Raw genomic sequence first — 14,463 nt, 5'->3', positions numbered from 1 at the left:
CTGTGCCCACCTCGAGGAGCAGTCTGTCTCCCTTCTGCCCAGACTGCGTGTCTAGGCTGGAAAAGCTCCAAGAAGATAACAAAGGACCTGAGTCTTGTCTTCTCCAAGCAGGCTGTGGTTGCCCGCGGTGGAGATGCCATGGGACCACACTCTTCCTCCTCCTCCTCCTCCCCCTCCCCTTCCCTCTCCTCCTCCTCCCCCTCCTCCCCTTCCCCTCCTCCTCCTCCCCTTCCTCCTCCTCCTCCCCTTCCCCCTCCTCCCCCACCTCCCTCTTCTTCCCCCTCCTCCTCCCCCTCCTCCCCCAACCACCCTCTTCCTCCTCCTCCTCCTCCTCCTCCTCCTCTGCTTCCTACTCCTCCTCCCCTTCCCCCTGCCCCTCCCCCACCACCCTCTTCTTCCTCCTCCTCCTCCCCCCTCCCCCCTCCCCCCTCCCCCTCCTCCAGCCAGTGTAAAGCACCCCACTGCGTGGACGAGCTGGGTGTGATGGGCAAAATAATCAGACAGTGGCTCTGGGAACCGAGACTAGCAATCAGACTAAGTAAAATTTAACAGAGAAATCATAAAAGTGTGTGACTCTTTATTGACTGATCATTATCGGTCGGTTGGTCTTGGTCTGCAGATGGATAAGCTGTCGTGTCCCAAGCACAGAGTGCACGGGTGTGTCCCGGCCAGCTCAGCTGCTGCCAACAAAGCACCACAGGCGGACGGCTTCAACCTCTGGCATCCGCTCCTCACGGCTCTGGAGGCTAGAGGTCGGCAATGGGGCTGCCGAGGTCGGGTCCTGGTGCATTGTAGACGGCCCCCTGTCCCTGCCGTGTCCCCACGTGGACTTTCAAGCCCGCCAGCGTCCTTCCTCTTCTTCCTCTGGTGCCGTCGATCCTATTTGATTAGGACCCCACACTACGACCTCACTTAACCGTACTTAACGTCCTCGGAGGTCCCATCTCTAAATACAGCCACACTGGCGGTTAGGACATGTGGATTTGGAGGGGGTGGGGACTCTATGGACGTGTATACGTACATGCACGCGTGTGTCTGTATACACATGGTGCTCGTGATGCATCACACAGTGTAGAAACGCAGGCGGGCACACACGTATTTGCACGTCTATCGTTAGACCCACGGGAATCCTACGGTTATTATTTTGGCTACCTCTGTGACTTAGGGGCCACCATCGACACCGAATTGCAGATCTGGGCCTGGAACACCCCCGGTGGGGTTCCTTGAGGTCCCTGCTCCCTGCGTGGCTCTTCCAGAGCCAGGACAGACGGTGCCTTCCGCGTGGCACGGATCGGGGACCACGGACCACAACCGGCACCCACCGCCCTGCCCACGCCCCTCCTGAACAACTGTCCGAGCACATTCCCCTCCATGCCAGCAGCGAGAGCGGCACTGGCCGGCCTTGGGGGGGGGGGGGGGGTGGTTCCAGGTGCACGAGGCAATCGGAGTTCCTGCAAACAGAAGGCATTACTGGCTGCACAGGCCGGCAGGCACGTCCCCACCGCGTCTTTTCACTCCTCCCTGGGAGCCCCGGCCAAGTCCTGCCCACTGTCCCCAGCACCTCTCCTGCAGCACACTGGTCCCCTCACCGGTGGCCTCTGAGCACAGACCCCCTGGGGGGTACAAGACCCTAGGAACACACCTTCTGTCCCAGGTTCACTAACCCTCTCAGCGGGAATGAGAGAGGCCTCGCGAATGTGGCCTGAGGGTGAAAGGAGAGGACAGTCAGTGATTGATCCCCATCAGCCATCCCTGCCACCACGCAGGCTTGGAGGGGCAACAGCTTTGTTTTCTCCGTGGGGTCTGTGGCCACGCGCTCTCGCGCTCCCAAAGTCGGCGGCAGCCAGATCCCCTCCGCAGTGTGTGTCTGGAGGCCAGCCCTCTGCCTCAACGCCTGGCACCGTGGGACGGCCTGATGTGGGGCGGGCAGGGCCACCGGGGTGCCCACACACCCAGGCCTCCACAAGGCTCCCGGTGGGATGGGGCAGGGTTCCCAAGAATGCCTCCAAGCGGTTCATCTCGGACACCCCGAACCCAACAGACTTCACCTCCTTTGGAGGAATCATTTTTAAGTCCAAGTTGAGCTCCTGAGTCCATGTGGTGAAAACCAACCCTCCAGTGCAAAGACCAGAAGGACAGGGCTGGCCCCGTCCCTCCTTCTGCAGCCCCACAGCACAGGCCATCGTCAGCCGGCCCCCGACGAGGCTCGTTCCCGCCCCACTGATACTCAAGGCTGCTACCACGTCAGGTCAGTAACACAGCCCTCTGCTCCTGAGCACCAGATTAGAGGTCAGGCTTGGGACGGCACTGTGCCACCATTTAGTCCGCTTGTGACCCAGACGGTTCCTATGCAGGTGGCCCTCCCCTCCCGTCACTGGTGGATGAGGCAGGATGCAATCCCGCGCACAGATGGAACTAAAGCCCAAAACGATGGCCGGTGATTTAGAGCTGTCCTCTGCCTGTACTTCCAACGTGGTTTAAGTTTGTTTGTTTATTTTGAGAGGGACGGAGAGACTGCAGGCAGGGGAGGGGCAGAGAGCGAGGGAGACAGGGAAACCCGAGCAGGCTCTGCAAGGTCAGAGCAGAGCCCGATGCGAGGCTGGATCTCACAAACCCGAGATCATGACCTGAGCCGAAATCAAGAGTCAGACGCTTAACCGACTGGGCCACCCAGGCGCCCTCCAACGTGTCTTACAATTAAATGGACGTGTGCGTCCCGTCTCTCTGTGTTTGCAGCGCACTTACCCAAAAATCGGAACCCATTTTAAATGTCTGCTTTGGGAGGCCGTACTCACATAAAGAACCGGTGGGAGCTGGCACGGCACGTGCCACCAGAGAGGACAGGTCCTCCGCTCAGGAGAAGGCCGGCAGGCTCCGCACCCAGATGAGGAAGTGTGGCTTTGGTCACTTCACGCTACCGTTCCTCCCGTGGGCGTGACACAGGGCTTCCCAAGGCTGCCACGGAGGCTGCAGTGCCCTTCCGGAGCCTCCGTCCTCAGGATCCCAAAGCTCCCCCAAGCTGCAGCTGGGCTCCAGTCACTGCCTTTTCACACACTGCCTTCCCTCGCACCCCCCGCCCCGGCCCCAGCACACCTGCACTAATGCAGTCGTCACTGACGTGTCTGTGTCAATGCACGCGGCCACGTCCGTCTGGATCTGTGTGTACGTGCTTCTGTGTGTGTGTGTCTGTGCGTCTGTGTCTGTCTGGATCCGTGTGCATGTGCCTGTGTGGGTCCGTGTGTGTGTGTGTGTGTCTGGATCCATGTGTATGTGCCTGTATCTGGGTCTCTGTAACTTCCACCACCGTCACCCACAATGCTGCTTCCTCGTCCCCAAACCATAATGCCTGTGTCTTCCTTTTTTGCACAACTTAGTATTGGCTTTCAAAACGTAGAAAAAGATCTTACGGAAGAAGGAAAAAGTATCATTCTGTCTCCACCTAGACACACATAGCTTCACCGTCTTCACCAGCCCGCAGCTTCAAACTCAATTTGTGGCCCGTGGCCCCAGGTGACGGGCTCATCAGGCAGTCACGCAGGCAGCAGCCCGCTTTGAGCGGATCTGGGGGTGCAGACACGGCAGCCCCCCAGCAGCAAAGCCAGGGCACTTGACGGCCGGACCTGCCAAACAGGGCACCGTGTGGGTGAGTGGTGGCCCCCAGGAAGGTGTGTCCCCTTGGACCCTGTGAATGTCACCTTATTTTGAAAGTCTTCGCAGGTGCGATTAAGATTCTGGACCTGGATTGTCCAGGTGGGACCTAAGCCCAGCAACAAACATCACTGGGAGAGACGGGGGAGACACGTGGAGAAGACAGAGCCACGTGAACACAGGCGCAGATCGGGGCAGCGCTGCCTCAGGAGCACCCGGAGCCACCAGAACCCCGCGGGAGGCGGGTAGGACCCGCCCCGCCCCCCCCCCCCCCCCCCCCCCCCCCCCCCCCCGCTGCCAACACCTTGATTTCCGGTCTCTGGAACCAGAAGCTCAGCCTCCATTGTTTTAAGCCACCCGGTTTGTGGCGCTCTGTTTCAGCAGCCACACAAAACTCCCAGGGCACAGGCAGACGTTCCGGAGCAGGTCCCTGTGTTCAGTGCTCATCCCACTCCAAGGATCCCTCCTCACGGCCGCTGTCCTGCCCCAGGAGAATCGCCCGAGTTTACGAGGAACCAGGCTCCCGGGACCTGCACATCCTGCGGCTGAAAGGCACAGCCCTGGGCCATTTCACTGGTGTCCGTGAAGCCGCCTCTCTCAGGATGGTACACCCTCTAGGAAACCGGCTGCAGGAAATCACAATGCTGCTCTGTATTTTTTAATGTTTATTTATTTTGAGAGAGAAAGAGAGCGAGAGAGCATGCAGGCGAACAGGGGAGGGGCACAGAGGGAAAGGGAGAGATAGAATCCCAAGCAGGCCCTGCACGGTCAGTGCAGAGCCCGACACAGGGCTCAATCTCACAAACACTGAGATCGTGACCGGAGCCAAAACCAAGAGTCAGACACTTCACGGACTGAGCCCCCAGGCGGCTCCAGAATTCTGCCTGGAGAACAAATTGTATGAATATTACTCACACTTTGGGGGAAGCAACAGTTGACGGTTTACAAGATATACTGTACTACACTATAAAATGTTATAAAAATAACTGCACGGAATACATCATGTAAATACTTAAAGGCTTTATTATGTGCTTACGTCTAATCGAAATCCATGTACGGTTACACTGAACACATTCTTTATGCACCATAACTGAAAATATAAAACACAAAACCAACTCAAAGTATTGCTCAAATAAAAGCAATTTTTCTTTGTTTTAAGGTGTGAAACCATGGTAAAATGGAAAAGAAACAGCACATAAAAAGAAAACCATTAGGTGGATTTTTAAAAACTTAATTTAACCATTATAGCGAATATTCCCGAGACTACTCTGCTGTGGACAATTAAATGCATCGCACTCAAAGACGTGCGATCCCCAGCCATTTGAAAGCTCAGGGACCGAACAGACGCACATCGGGGACAGAGGGGCAGCCGGGGGCACAGCTCTGCCAGCCCTCCGGGCCCCACCGTCCCCCAGGGCCAAGGACGAGGACAGGGTGGCTGGAGGACGGACCCGAGAAAGCCACACTGGTGCCGCGGTCAGTCCCAGCCTGCCTGAAGGTCACAGCGACTCACACAAGACCAGGAGGGTCTTCAGAAAGCAGGACGGTGAAGTTAGGAAGGGGGGTGGTCCTCCCCTCGGATGCTTCGATATTTAGCCATGTCTTCAGGGAATACTTTAGAAAGTTCTTGAATCAACAGGCTTTTAAATTTCTAAGAAGAAAAACATACAGCATCAAAGTATCTTTGTTGGTGACCCGTCACCCAAGTTGCAGACTACTTACTCCCCACCCCCCAAGCCTCAAACTCAAAAGAACAGAAACTGTGCCTTCCCTTTGCATAAGCGGCCATCCACACTGCCTGCTCATGACCCGGCTATGAGCAATGCCTATGAGCTTAGAACTGTGTTAGAGGTACGTTAACAAACTATCTGAGAGAGGAATCCATGAGCACAACATAAATACTTCAACTAGAAAAGCCCCTCCTGTGAGATGCCAGCCACACCCGTGGAAACGACTTTTGCAGACAACACACGTAACGGGAATCCTCACACAATATTTAACTAAGCAATTATTAACTCAAACCACGTCAAACTCGCTGTGTGCAAACAGCTTGATCCAAGCTTTCGGAGCACCTGGAAACCTCTCTACTGCAAATGCTGCGGCTTCTTGATCCTACTTATCCGCCTCACACTTGTCTAATCCAGTCTGAAAAGCAGCGAAGTACCTGCCAGCATCTGAAAGCCTTTCCTTGAGAGTCACACTGAAAGGCAGCTCTACAGACACGAGCAGACCTCACACATGTTCTCAAGGGACACTGCACCTCAACACAACCACCGTCTAAGCTGGAACTCGGGCAAGGTTAAACACACGGTCCGCGGGGCAGAAGAAGGCCACGGAACTGCGCCACGAGACCCGCACAGATCTCCGATGATGGAGATGGATGCGCGCTGAAGGTCACAGTCCCCATGCGTCACCGCCCGCAGGGATCCCCGCACCGTCCGCGGCGCTGGAGTCGACCAGGGCAAGGCCAAAGCGGGAGCCGAGCGCACACGGCCCACAACCCGTCCACTTGCTCACAAGGGCACCGGCCACCACGGCCTGATGTCCTGCGGGCGACGCTGAGCTCAAGGGCAACGCACCCCAAACTGACAAAACAGGAAGGAAGCTGCGGGCACCACACAGACCATCACAGCAGTGCCACGCGCAGGGCAGGCTACCCGGCACCAGGACGGGTCACCGGGGGGGACGTTAGGAAGCCCGGTGACCCAGGGCAGCAGGTGACAAAGTCGTCACGGTCACCCAAGCAGGGCCTCTCTGCTCCTTCCCCGCGCTCAGCCACAGAGCCCTGGGCCCCGAGCCCCGAGGTCACCGCGTGGCCATCCCCGCACACACGAGTTATCGGCCTGGCACTCAGTGGGCGCTGGGCCCCAGCAGGGACACAACTCTTGTCCCCAAGGTGCTGGAGCCCAGGCTGCCATGACGAGATGGGAGGGGAAGGGAAGAGGGGCATCCTCCTCAGGCGCCCCCATGGAAAGGTTGGTCCCCAAGGCCTGAGGAGGAGACGCAGGCTGAGCCCCGAGGACGGTGGGTGCAGAGGACAGGCCAGGGCTCCAGAGAAGGCCGCGCGAGAGGGAACAGGAGGGAGGGGGACACGAGGCCGGGCAGCCAGGCAGGGGTGAGGAGTGGGTGGAGGCGGGAGCTCGCGGCACGAAGCCAGCACGCACGGGCGACGGGGGGACGGCGCAGCGCGGGAAAGGAAGAACCACGCACCCCAATCTGAACCACCACTCAGTCAATGGAAATTAAAAAAAAAAAAATAGCCCCGCATATTTCACGTCCAAGATGCATGGAATTTTCTAGTTCTCATCAAAGCAAAGAACATACAGAGAAGTGCTCTGTGGAGCGCTGAGGACAGGGGCCACAGCACGAACGGGCCTGGAGCCAGGCGCTGGAGACAAGCACTGAACAAGGAGCAGGGGATAAAGATTTCGGAACCTTCTAAGCCCCGGGACCATCATTCCAGGAAACGGCAGAACAGACGGCATCAAAAAGCAGCAAAGTACAAACCTGCAGTTGGTCTTACGCCAACGGCTGGCCGGCGACAAGGAACCGTCACGAGAATTCGCCTGGGCTCTCCTAAAAGGCAGGCCGCCACCTGCTGCGTCCCGTCCCCCCGACCAGGCCCTCCACTGCTCTGTGTTACTTACCGCCCGTTACACACAGAGGTCTCAGCTGTGCCACCGTGTGAAATAGTGCACGTTTTACCACGTGTGGAAAGGAACAAGTCTATCGGCCAAATCTGCTTTGTAAGGATCTCTTCACATTCGGACCTTAGTTTGTGCTCACAAGCGCCTTACCTTCATGGTGTCGATCTTGCCTTTCACCTGTTCATTCCTGGCCAGGGCCCTCTCCAGGCACTCTTTGGTGTAGAGTTGGGGGTTTCGGCCTTGATCTATGTATCTGGAGACAGCAAACACCTCCATTAACGTTCTCCTGGCTGACACCTATTCTCAGTTTTCTCAGGGACAGAAAGGAGCGAGCGCATACAACGTCACACGGCCTTGTTTGGACGAAACAGTGCCCGGGAACCAAGTGAATCAGGATGCTTCCATTTACGCAAGTACAGATGATGTGATCTATGACTTCTAATAGCGCGACTGACTCACGCAATCAAGCAATGACCACTTACAACCCAAGCGAGCTTCACATCCTCAGCGTTTGCTCTGCTTCAGTTCCCTTGACCCTCACAATAACCTGTAAGGTCAGGCAGCTCTCGACAAAGAGAGGACCGACGTGAGCCAGGGTTTCAGGCTGGGGAGGGGAGGGGTTCTCGCCAAGATGTGGCCTCCACTCCGGTGGGGGGGGGGGGGCGCACTCCATCAGTCCCCTTTGCAGAGGAGCCTGGGGGCTGCCGGAGCAGCCGGGGAGCTGTGCACGGGGCAGCCCCAGCCCTGCCGGCCCCAAGATTACACACAAACTGTTGTACCACTTTTGGGGGGCGGGGGCCCTGACACACCGCTTCCCTAAATACACCCAAGTAACATGAATTGAACAGAGGGATTCTCTCCAATTGTTTCTAAATTGTAGAGCTGTTTTTGAGATTTCTGACACTTGTCCCCAAGATGTCTTCATTCCCCTGCAGACTTCACCAAGCGCACTGGCTGGATGAATATCCACGTTTACCAGCCGTGGGCCACGTGCCCGCTTCCGCACCTCACAGACCTTCATACCCTTCAGCTACACTAATTACTCATTACAGAGGAAAAGAAATCACGGCTACGAAATCCAATTCATGCTCCAACAAAAAAAAACTGTCACTTCAGAGATAAAAAACAAAAAAACAAAAAAACACTGTTCAGTTACTGTTAATGGCATAAAAACTGGCCTTTAATTATGACAGATAAAAAAATCAATACATCACATGTTTGAGAAATTCCATTTTATTGGAATGTTTTTGAAATGATGGAATGAAAGAAGCCAAGTTAGGGTTAGTTCTGAACAAAACACATCCAATTCTGAAGCAAAACACCTGACAGGCTCAAGTGTCCGAGACAAGTACTGTCTCAACAGCAACAGCGTTCGGATGGGGCCCTCCGTCCAGGCCCGAGGGCCAAGTGCGCTCCCGCGGACACATCAACCCCCAGTCCCGGAGAGAGGAGCACGGGTTACAGTTTTCTCTCTGCCACAGTCAGTGTGCCTGTCCGGAAGCGTGAGCTAAAAAAGGCCCCTGAGACCCCGGAAACTCCTCCCACATCGTGCACGTCGACCGACAGTTCTCATCTGCTACTTGTTAGAGCTCAGAGGCCATCGCGGTCCCAACGCCCCAGATGAACCTCAACCGTCCCTTCTGCCCACCGGCTGTGGCCGTGGCGGCCCAGGCCGCACCGCCTGCTGCCCATACACAATCAGTCCCCATCCCTTTCTCTCACTGGCCCTTCAGAAGGCTGGGGCAGTCACCCGGCATCTGGCCTGACATCCATCCCACACATTCACGGCGAGAACAGCACTAATGAGGACACTTCAGGAAAAGCAAATTAGCCTCCACGTTCCTGCAATTCACAGGCAGGCAGGCAGCCAGCCACCGTCCGGGAGCCTAAAGCCGTAACACACGCACGCGGAGAACTCGATGGGCTGACAGAACACGCTAAGAACACGCAACACCATGGCCAGGGAGAAAGGACAGGGCCAAGAGCAGTAAGAGTGCAGCCTGTGTGTCCCGTCTATGTGGGCAGCTCCTGAGCTGTGCTGTCACGAGGCCCTGCATCTCTGACCTTTCCGCGACGTTAAAATGGTAACGTTTCCCTTAACTGTCCAAGGAAATCTAGTGACTCAACGTTTGCAGTTTTAAGGCCAAAAGGACTGACACGCTCTTGCCATCAATGCTGGCTCCGCCTCCGGAGAGAGACGCTGCCTGGCAAGAGACATCGGCTCTGGGCAAGGAAGGACGAGTCCAGAATTTTTCTCTTAACTCTGACACTTAGGAGCCACACAGCCCGACGCAGTTACTTACCAGTTCTCTCACCTGTAAAATCAGTGTGATAAAACCTGAACTAAACAAATCTGTAACTTTATTTCCTGGAGGCGTTCTCTGGGCCACGCCTAGGACAGGCACACACAGCTCTCCAGCAGCAAACAGTGAACAGCCTTCCCAATTTCACTTGGTCTAAGAACCTTTATTTCCCCCCCCAGAGCAGATATTTGCCATCTCCTAAAATTAGCACTCCCAGTGCAGCCTGAAAGACATCACACCAAATTACTTCTCATGCTGTTTCTGCCTATAGTTTTTTTTTGTTTGTTTGTTTTATAACAGCCCAAGTAGAACTTTTTATCCCTCAAGAAAAAAAGCGATATGGACTTTTGAGAGCCTATGGTGTTTTTCGCATATTTAATAAACCTTTACTCACATGTTAACTCTTTTTCAACAATATGTAGTTTTGGGGTTTTTTTTGAGTTTTTAGTCCCATTAAAACACAGGCTCCCTGAAAGCAAGTAATTTTCGCCTATCTTCACTGGCTTATCCCCAGCACCTATAATGTGCTAAAAGCCAGTAGCTGAAGGAGTCATTATAGCATCATTAAACAAGAATTCTACTCAAATGAAAATCAAGAATGATACTTACTCAAAAACTTCTAAAGGCACAGTAATGTCATGAAGCTGCTGCCTGCACTTATCAATATCCTGTAAGCCAGTAACGATAAAATTCCTGGGGGAAAAAACAAAAATGGGCCATGTGGTTAATTCACATGACAGCAGGAACACCACCCAGGCGGCCAACTAGAACTCCACAGGAGACAGAGTTCCTTACCCCAACAAGGCGCATGGCTCTGTTTAGCTACAGAATTCCCAGGAAAGCTCTGGAGTTGGAGAATACCCTCAGGTATCTGACTTTCTTCCTTTTTTCATGTATTTATTTTTGAGAGAGAGAGAGTGAGCGCACGCAGGGGAGGGGCAGAAAGGGAGGGGACAGAGGATCTGAAGCAGGCTCTGTGCAGACAGCACAGAGCCAGATGTGAGGCTCGAACTCATGAACAGCGAGATCATGACCTGAGCTGAAGGCAGACGCTTAACCACTGAGTCACCCAGGCAACCCTTGACTTTCTTTTCTAAAGTAAAAACAGCCAATACGGGGGGACAGAAACCAACCCTTTTGAGAATCTGATGAAAACTATCAATCTTCCCTCAAAAACAATTACCCTGACTTCCACCTAGTTTTGTGTGCAATTTCAGAGAACACACGGGGCAGCGGACTCCCACTTAAGAACCCATCCTCCGAGTCTGGGGGTAAGAAAACTATCCCTGGCTGGTTCAATCTCAGCCTCCTTTTGGAGGCTTCAGAGATCACCAGGCTAGTCCCCCCGCACTGGGTTTGTAACGCTGGGTTGCAATTATGTTGGATGTCTGTACCCCCTATAAAGCCGAGCCCTTCATCAGGACATTCTGTTCGCGTATTTGCCTCTTGTTCATCCCCGGGCCTAATACCATGGCCAGCACGGAGCTGTTGCCAAAAAAGTTAATAAACGGTCTGCAACCTTCCTCACCACCTCCCCCATCCAACTCCTCCACATCCAGGCCTCCGCAGCAAGTGGTTTCAGACCCCTCTCCTTCCGGGGCTCAATCCGGTGCACTCCCCCGTGAAGTCCGCCTCCCCTCTGGGGACGGGGACAGAACTCCCCAGGAGGGCCCAGGAGAAAAGGAAGGAGTCACACGCGCTCGAGGACAGGCTTTGATTATCAGGCCCAGAAACTGCACAGTCGGCCCATGGTGACGTCTCCAAATGGGCCCCCAAGAAAAGGTTGCAGCAAAGCAGAGCGGGAGGGAGGAGGGCCGGCAAGAGGCGGCGGCGAGCCCGCCCCGGGCGCACAGCCTGGAGCGAGACCAGGCCCAGACGACGGCGGAGAGGGGCGGCTCCCGGCCAGGCCCCGGCTCCCCCGCGGCCCGGCTCCCCGGCTCCCCGGCTCCCCGGCGCCACTCCCGGCAGACGCCGCCCCGCCAGCCCCGGCAGACGCCCGCGGACTCGGGCAGCCACTCACAGCTTCTGGTTGAGCCCGGCCTGGCTGCTGGGCTGGAAGTCGCTGACGATGATGCCGAGCTGCCGGATGTTCTCCACGAACTTCTCCAGGTGCTCCTCGAGGTGGTCGAACTTCTCCGCCATGGCCCCACAACAAACACCGCCCCGCGCGTGGTCCTGCTCCGCCGCTTCCTGCTTCCGCCCGAGCCCGCCGCCACTTCCGTTTCCTCCAGCGGCAGGAGGCGGGGTCTGAGGGGCTACTCTCGCGGCCGGGGGGGGCGGGACCTACCTAGGCTGTGGGCGGGACGAGCGTTGGGGGCGTGGTCTGGGCCGGGATCGGCGTGCAGGGGCGGAGCTCGAGAGCAGGGAGGGACGGAAGCTAGCTCAGCCCCGCCCCAGCAGCCCCGAGCCGCCCAGGTGAGCGGGATCCTTCCAGCTAAACCGGGTCCCCAGGTGTTGTCAGTCCTCAGACTGCCCTGTTGCTCTGAGGCCCGCCAGGAGCTAGCCCTGGGGACCTGCGACACCTCGTTCTGCCTCCCCTAGCCCTGCGCAAGCTAGCCTCTGAGCCTTCGTTCTCGTCCATCAACTTGGAATATTGAGTGCAGACACCTGCTTGAGATTAGACTGGTTTAAGACCCCGAGCGCAACAGGCAGTGCTTGGAAACAGTAGCTTATCCCCACGAGGAAAATGATTTTTTTTTTCTGAATATACAAATTACTCATTGCAATTAATTAAAACAATACAGGAAAAAATGTAATGAAGAAAGAGGGAAAGACACCTGAAATCCTGCACCCTGACATAACCATCTTTAAGATCTCGGATACCACTCACTCCTGCATTTCTTTATTTGCAGAGTCCAGCAGGCACCCCCCCACCCCACCCCCACCCGCTCCCCTGGAGGCTGGCCTCCCTCAGCCAGGCTCAGGCCCTCTTGGAGCCACCCAGCCTTGGCCCTGGCACTGAAAGTCAGCTCATGCTGGGCTTTGGACCTGCGACTTTCCCAGTAGCGAACTATCTGCCTTCCCCAAAGGAGTACACGAGCAGCCAGGACAGCTCAGGGTGACTAAAGCCTGGTGTCACAGTTGAGGCCTTCCAGCACTAACTCCTGCCAGTCCCACCAGAGGCCAGTCATCTCCATGCACCATACGGTGCAGCGCCTTCACAAACCCCCACCTAGATGGAAATCCAAAAGCTTCCATGAAAGGCCCAACAAAGGTGGTTTCCCTGCCCCGCCGTTGGAACCCTTGCAGTCAGCGCGGGGGGCCCCCCTTCCTTCCGCTCGTGTGTAGCTAGCATCCACCTCCTGAAATTCTTCCTTCCAACCACCTCCCACTCAGCGCTTCCTTCCCTAACTCCTGCCACCTACGGAAAGCAGGCCCTCCCCCACTTCTGCCAGCTCTAATGAAACTGCCCTATCTATAAAGAATAACCCTTCCTGCACGGAGCTTGTGGTAAGCTGCTGCTCACTGATCTTAGGAAATTCCACCTTGATCGCATCACTCTTGTTCTTAAGAAACTTTTCTGCCCATTCTTCTAGGACTAACCGCGGTTAGCTCTGGACTCTTCAGACTACAGTGATTTCCTCCTTTACTAAATATCATCATATGCGTCGTCCTCCCTCTTCAGTTCCTAGAGTCTTAGGCAAAGTGAGGTAGCTCCTTTTCTAGATGTTCTCTCCCAGGTGTGACCAAAAATGGGCACCCAGTGAAGGTAATTGCTTTGTCAAACTTACTGAAATCAGGGACTCCAATCGATGTGCTGTACGAAACTTCCATGGGAAGCCTCTGTTCTGCTCTGAGTACACAGAAATATTAGGTAAAATACTTCCCTCCCCATTCAACAACAACTAACCTCAGGGGGATTGTCAGACAAGGCAGAAATTAAATATTTGTCAAAGAAGAAAAAGATGATTGGGGAGAGATCAGGATACGAAGTTAACAGTCCTCCATTTCATAAGAAAGTGATAGATATTGATGGGAAATTAGAATTTGTTCAGTATTTATTTTAAAAATTTAAGGTTCCCTCTTTAGTAGAATATATAATGTCCGACCTGGTCAGGTGAAAGGGAATTAGGAACACATAATCAATTCAATAGAAGGCAAGAAAAAGACAATATGCAAAGCAAAGAACAAATGTGTTGGTGATCAGAGTAAATGTAAGCAGATTCAACTAGTTTTAACACAGACTCTCAAATTGGAAGTGCCGTATGTTGCTGATGTTACGATTGCTGTTTTAATCTAGGTACACGGTTTTTCAAGGGCACACCTAAAACAAACGCACAGAAAGGTTGAAGAGACGGGATACAATAGATATGCCAGCAACCAAATGAAAGTTGTGAAAGCATATAAAATCAAAAATTCATAAAAGGTAGAAAGATCGTTTTCCTGACAAAGGGAAGAAACCACGAAGATGATGTAATATGAATCTATAAGCGACTAACAAAACAGCTTTATGATATCTAGCACAAAAATTGATAAATAATGAGGTATCATTGAAAATCCATAATCATAACAGGAGATTTAGAATGCCTCTATCAGAACATGATAAATGAAGTAGATATATAGATAGAGGATTTGAATAAGAGGGCCAATTAATGGGATCTGTGAGAACAGGGAACCCTGAAAACAAATTGTTTCCAAGCACATGTGGTATATTTATAAAAACGGGACCACTCACTAGACCACAAAGGAAGTTTCAGCAAATTCCAAATTTTATTACATAGACCCGACTTTCTGACTTCAGTGTAATTATAACAGAAATCAATGAAGTTATTTGCTCTTTACACACACACACACACACACACACACACACACACATACACACACACACACTTGAAAACCAAAACACACTCTGAAATAATCTATGG

At 54.1% G+C, this 14,463-nt stretch overlaps 1 protein-coding gene across 5 annotated transcripts in view; it reads right to left on the bottom strand.

Annotated features, from left to right (window-relative positions):
- Nucleotides 1-11,816, bottom strand: part of MED10 (mediator complex subunit 10) — a 175,424-nt gene extending 163,608 nt beyond the window's left edge. Inside the window, exons 1-4 of one of the 5 annotated variants that reach the window (XM_023239705.2) lie at nt 11,619-11,810; nt 10,208-10,291; nt 7,446-7,548; nt 4,654-5,299 (exon numbers count right to left, since the gene is read on the bottom strand). In XM_023239705.2, coding sequence (XP_023095473.1) covers nt 5,201-5,299; nt 7,446-7,548; nt 10,208-10,291; nt 11,619-11,740 — 408 coding nt within the window. In that variant the 5' untranslated portion in view covers nt 11,741-11,810 and the 3' untranslated portion in view covers nt 4,654-5,200. Of the gene's footprint in view, nt 1-4,653; nt 5,300-7,445; nt 7,549-10,207; nt 10,292-11,618 lie in introns of those variants that run through there. The other 4 variants (XM_023239698.2, XM_045039062.1, XM_023239703.2 and 1 more) reach the window with 4 other exon arrangements.
- Nucleotides 11,817-14,463: the final 2,647 nt, after the last annotated feature.

Source organism: Felis catus, chromosome A1, assembly GCF_018350175.1.
Source record: "Felis catus isolate Fca126 chromosome A1, F.catus_Fca126_mat1.0, whole genome shotgun sequence".
In the NCBI taxonomy this organism is placed as follows: Eukaryota; Metazoa; Chordata; class Mammalia; order Carnivora; family Felidae; genus Felis; species Felis catus.
The sequence above is the reverse complement of the archived record's forward strand: the minus strand, read 5'-3'. Positions and strand labels throughout refer to the sequence as shown.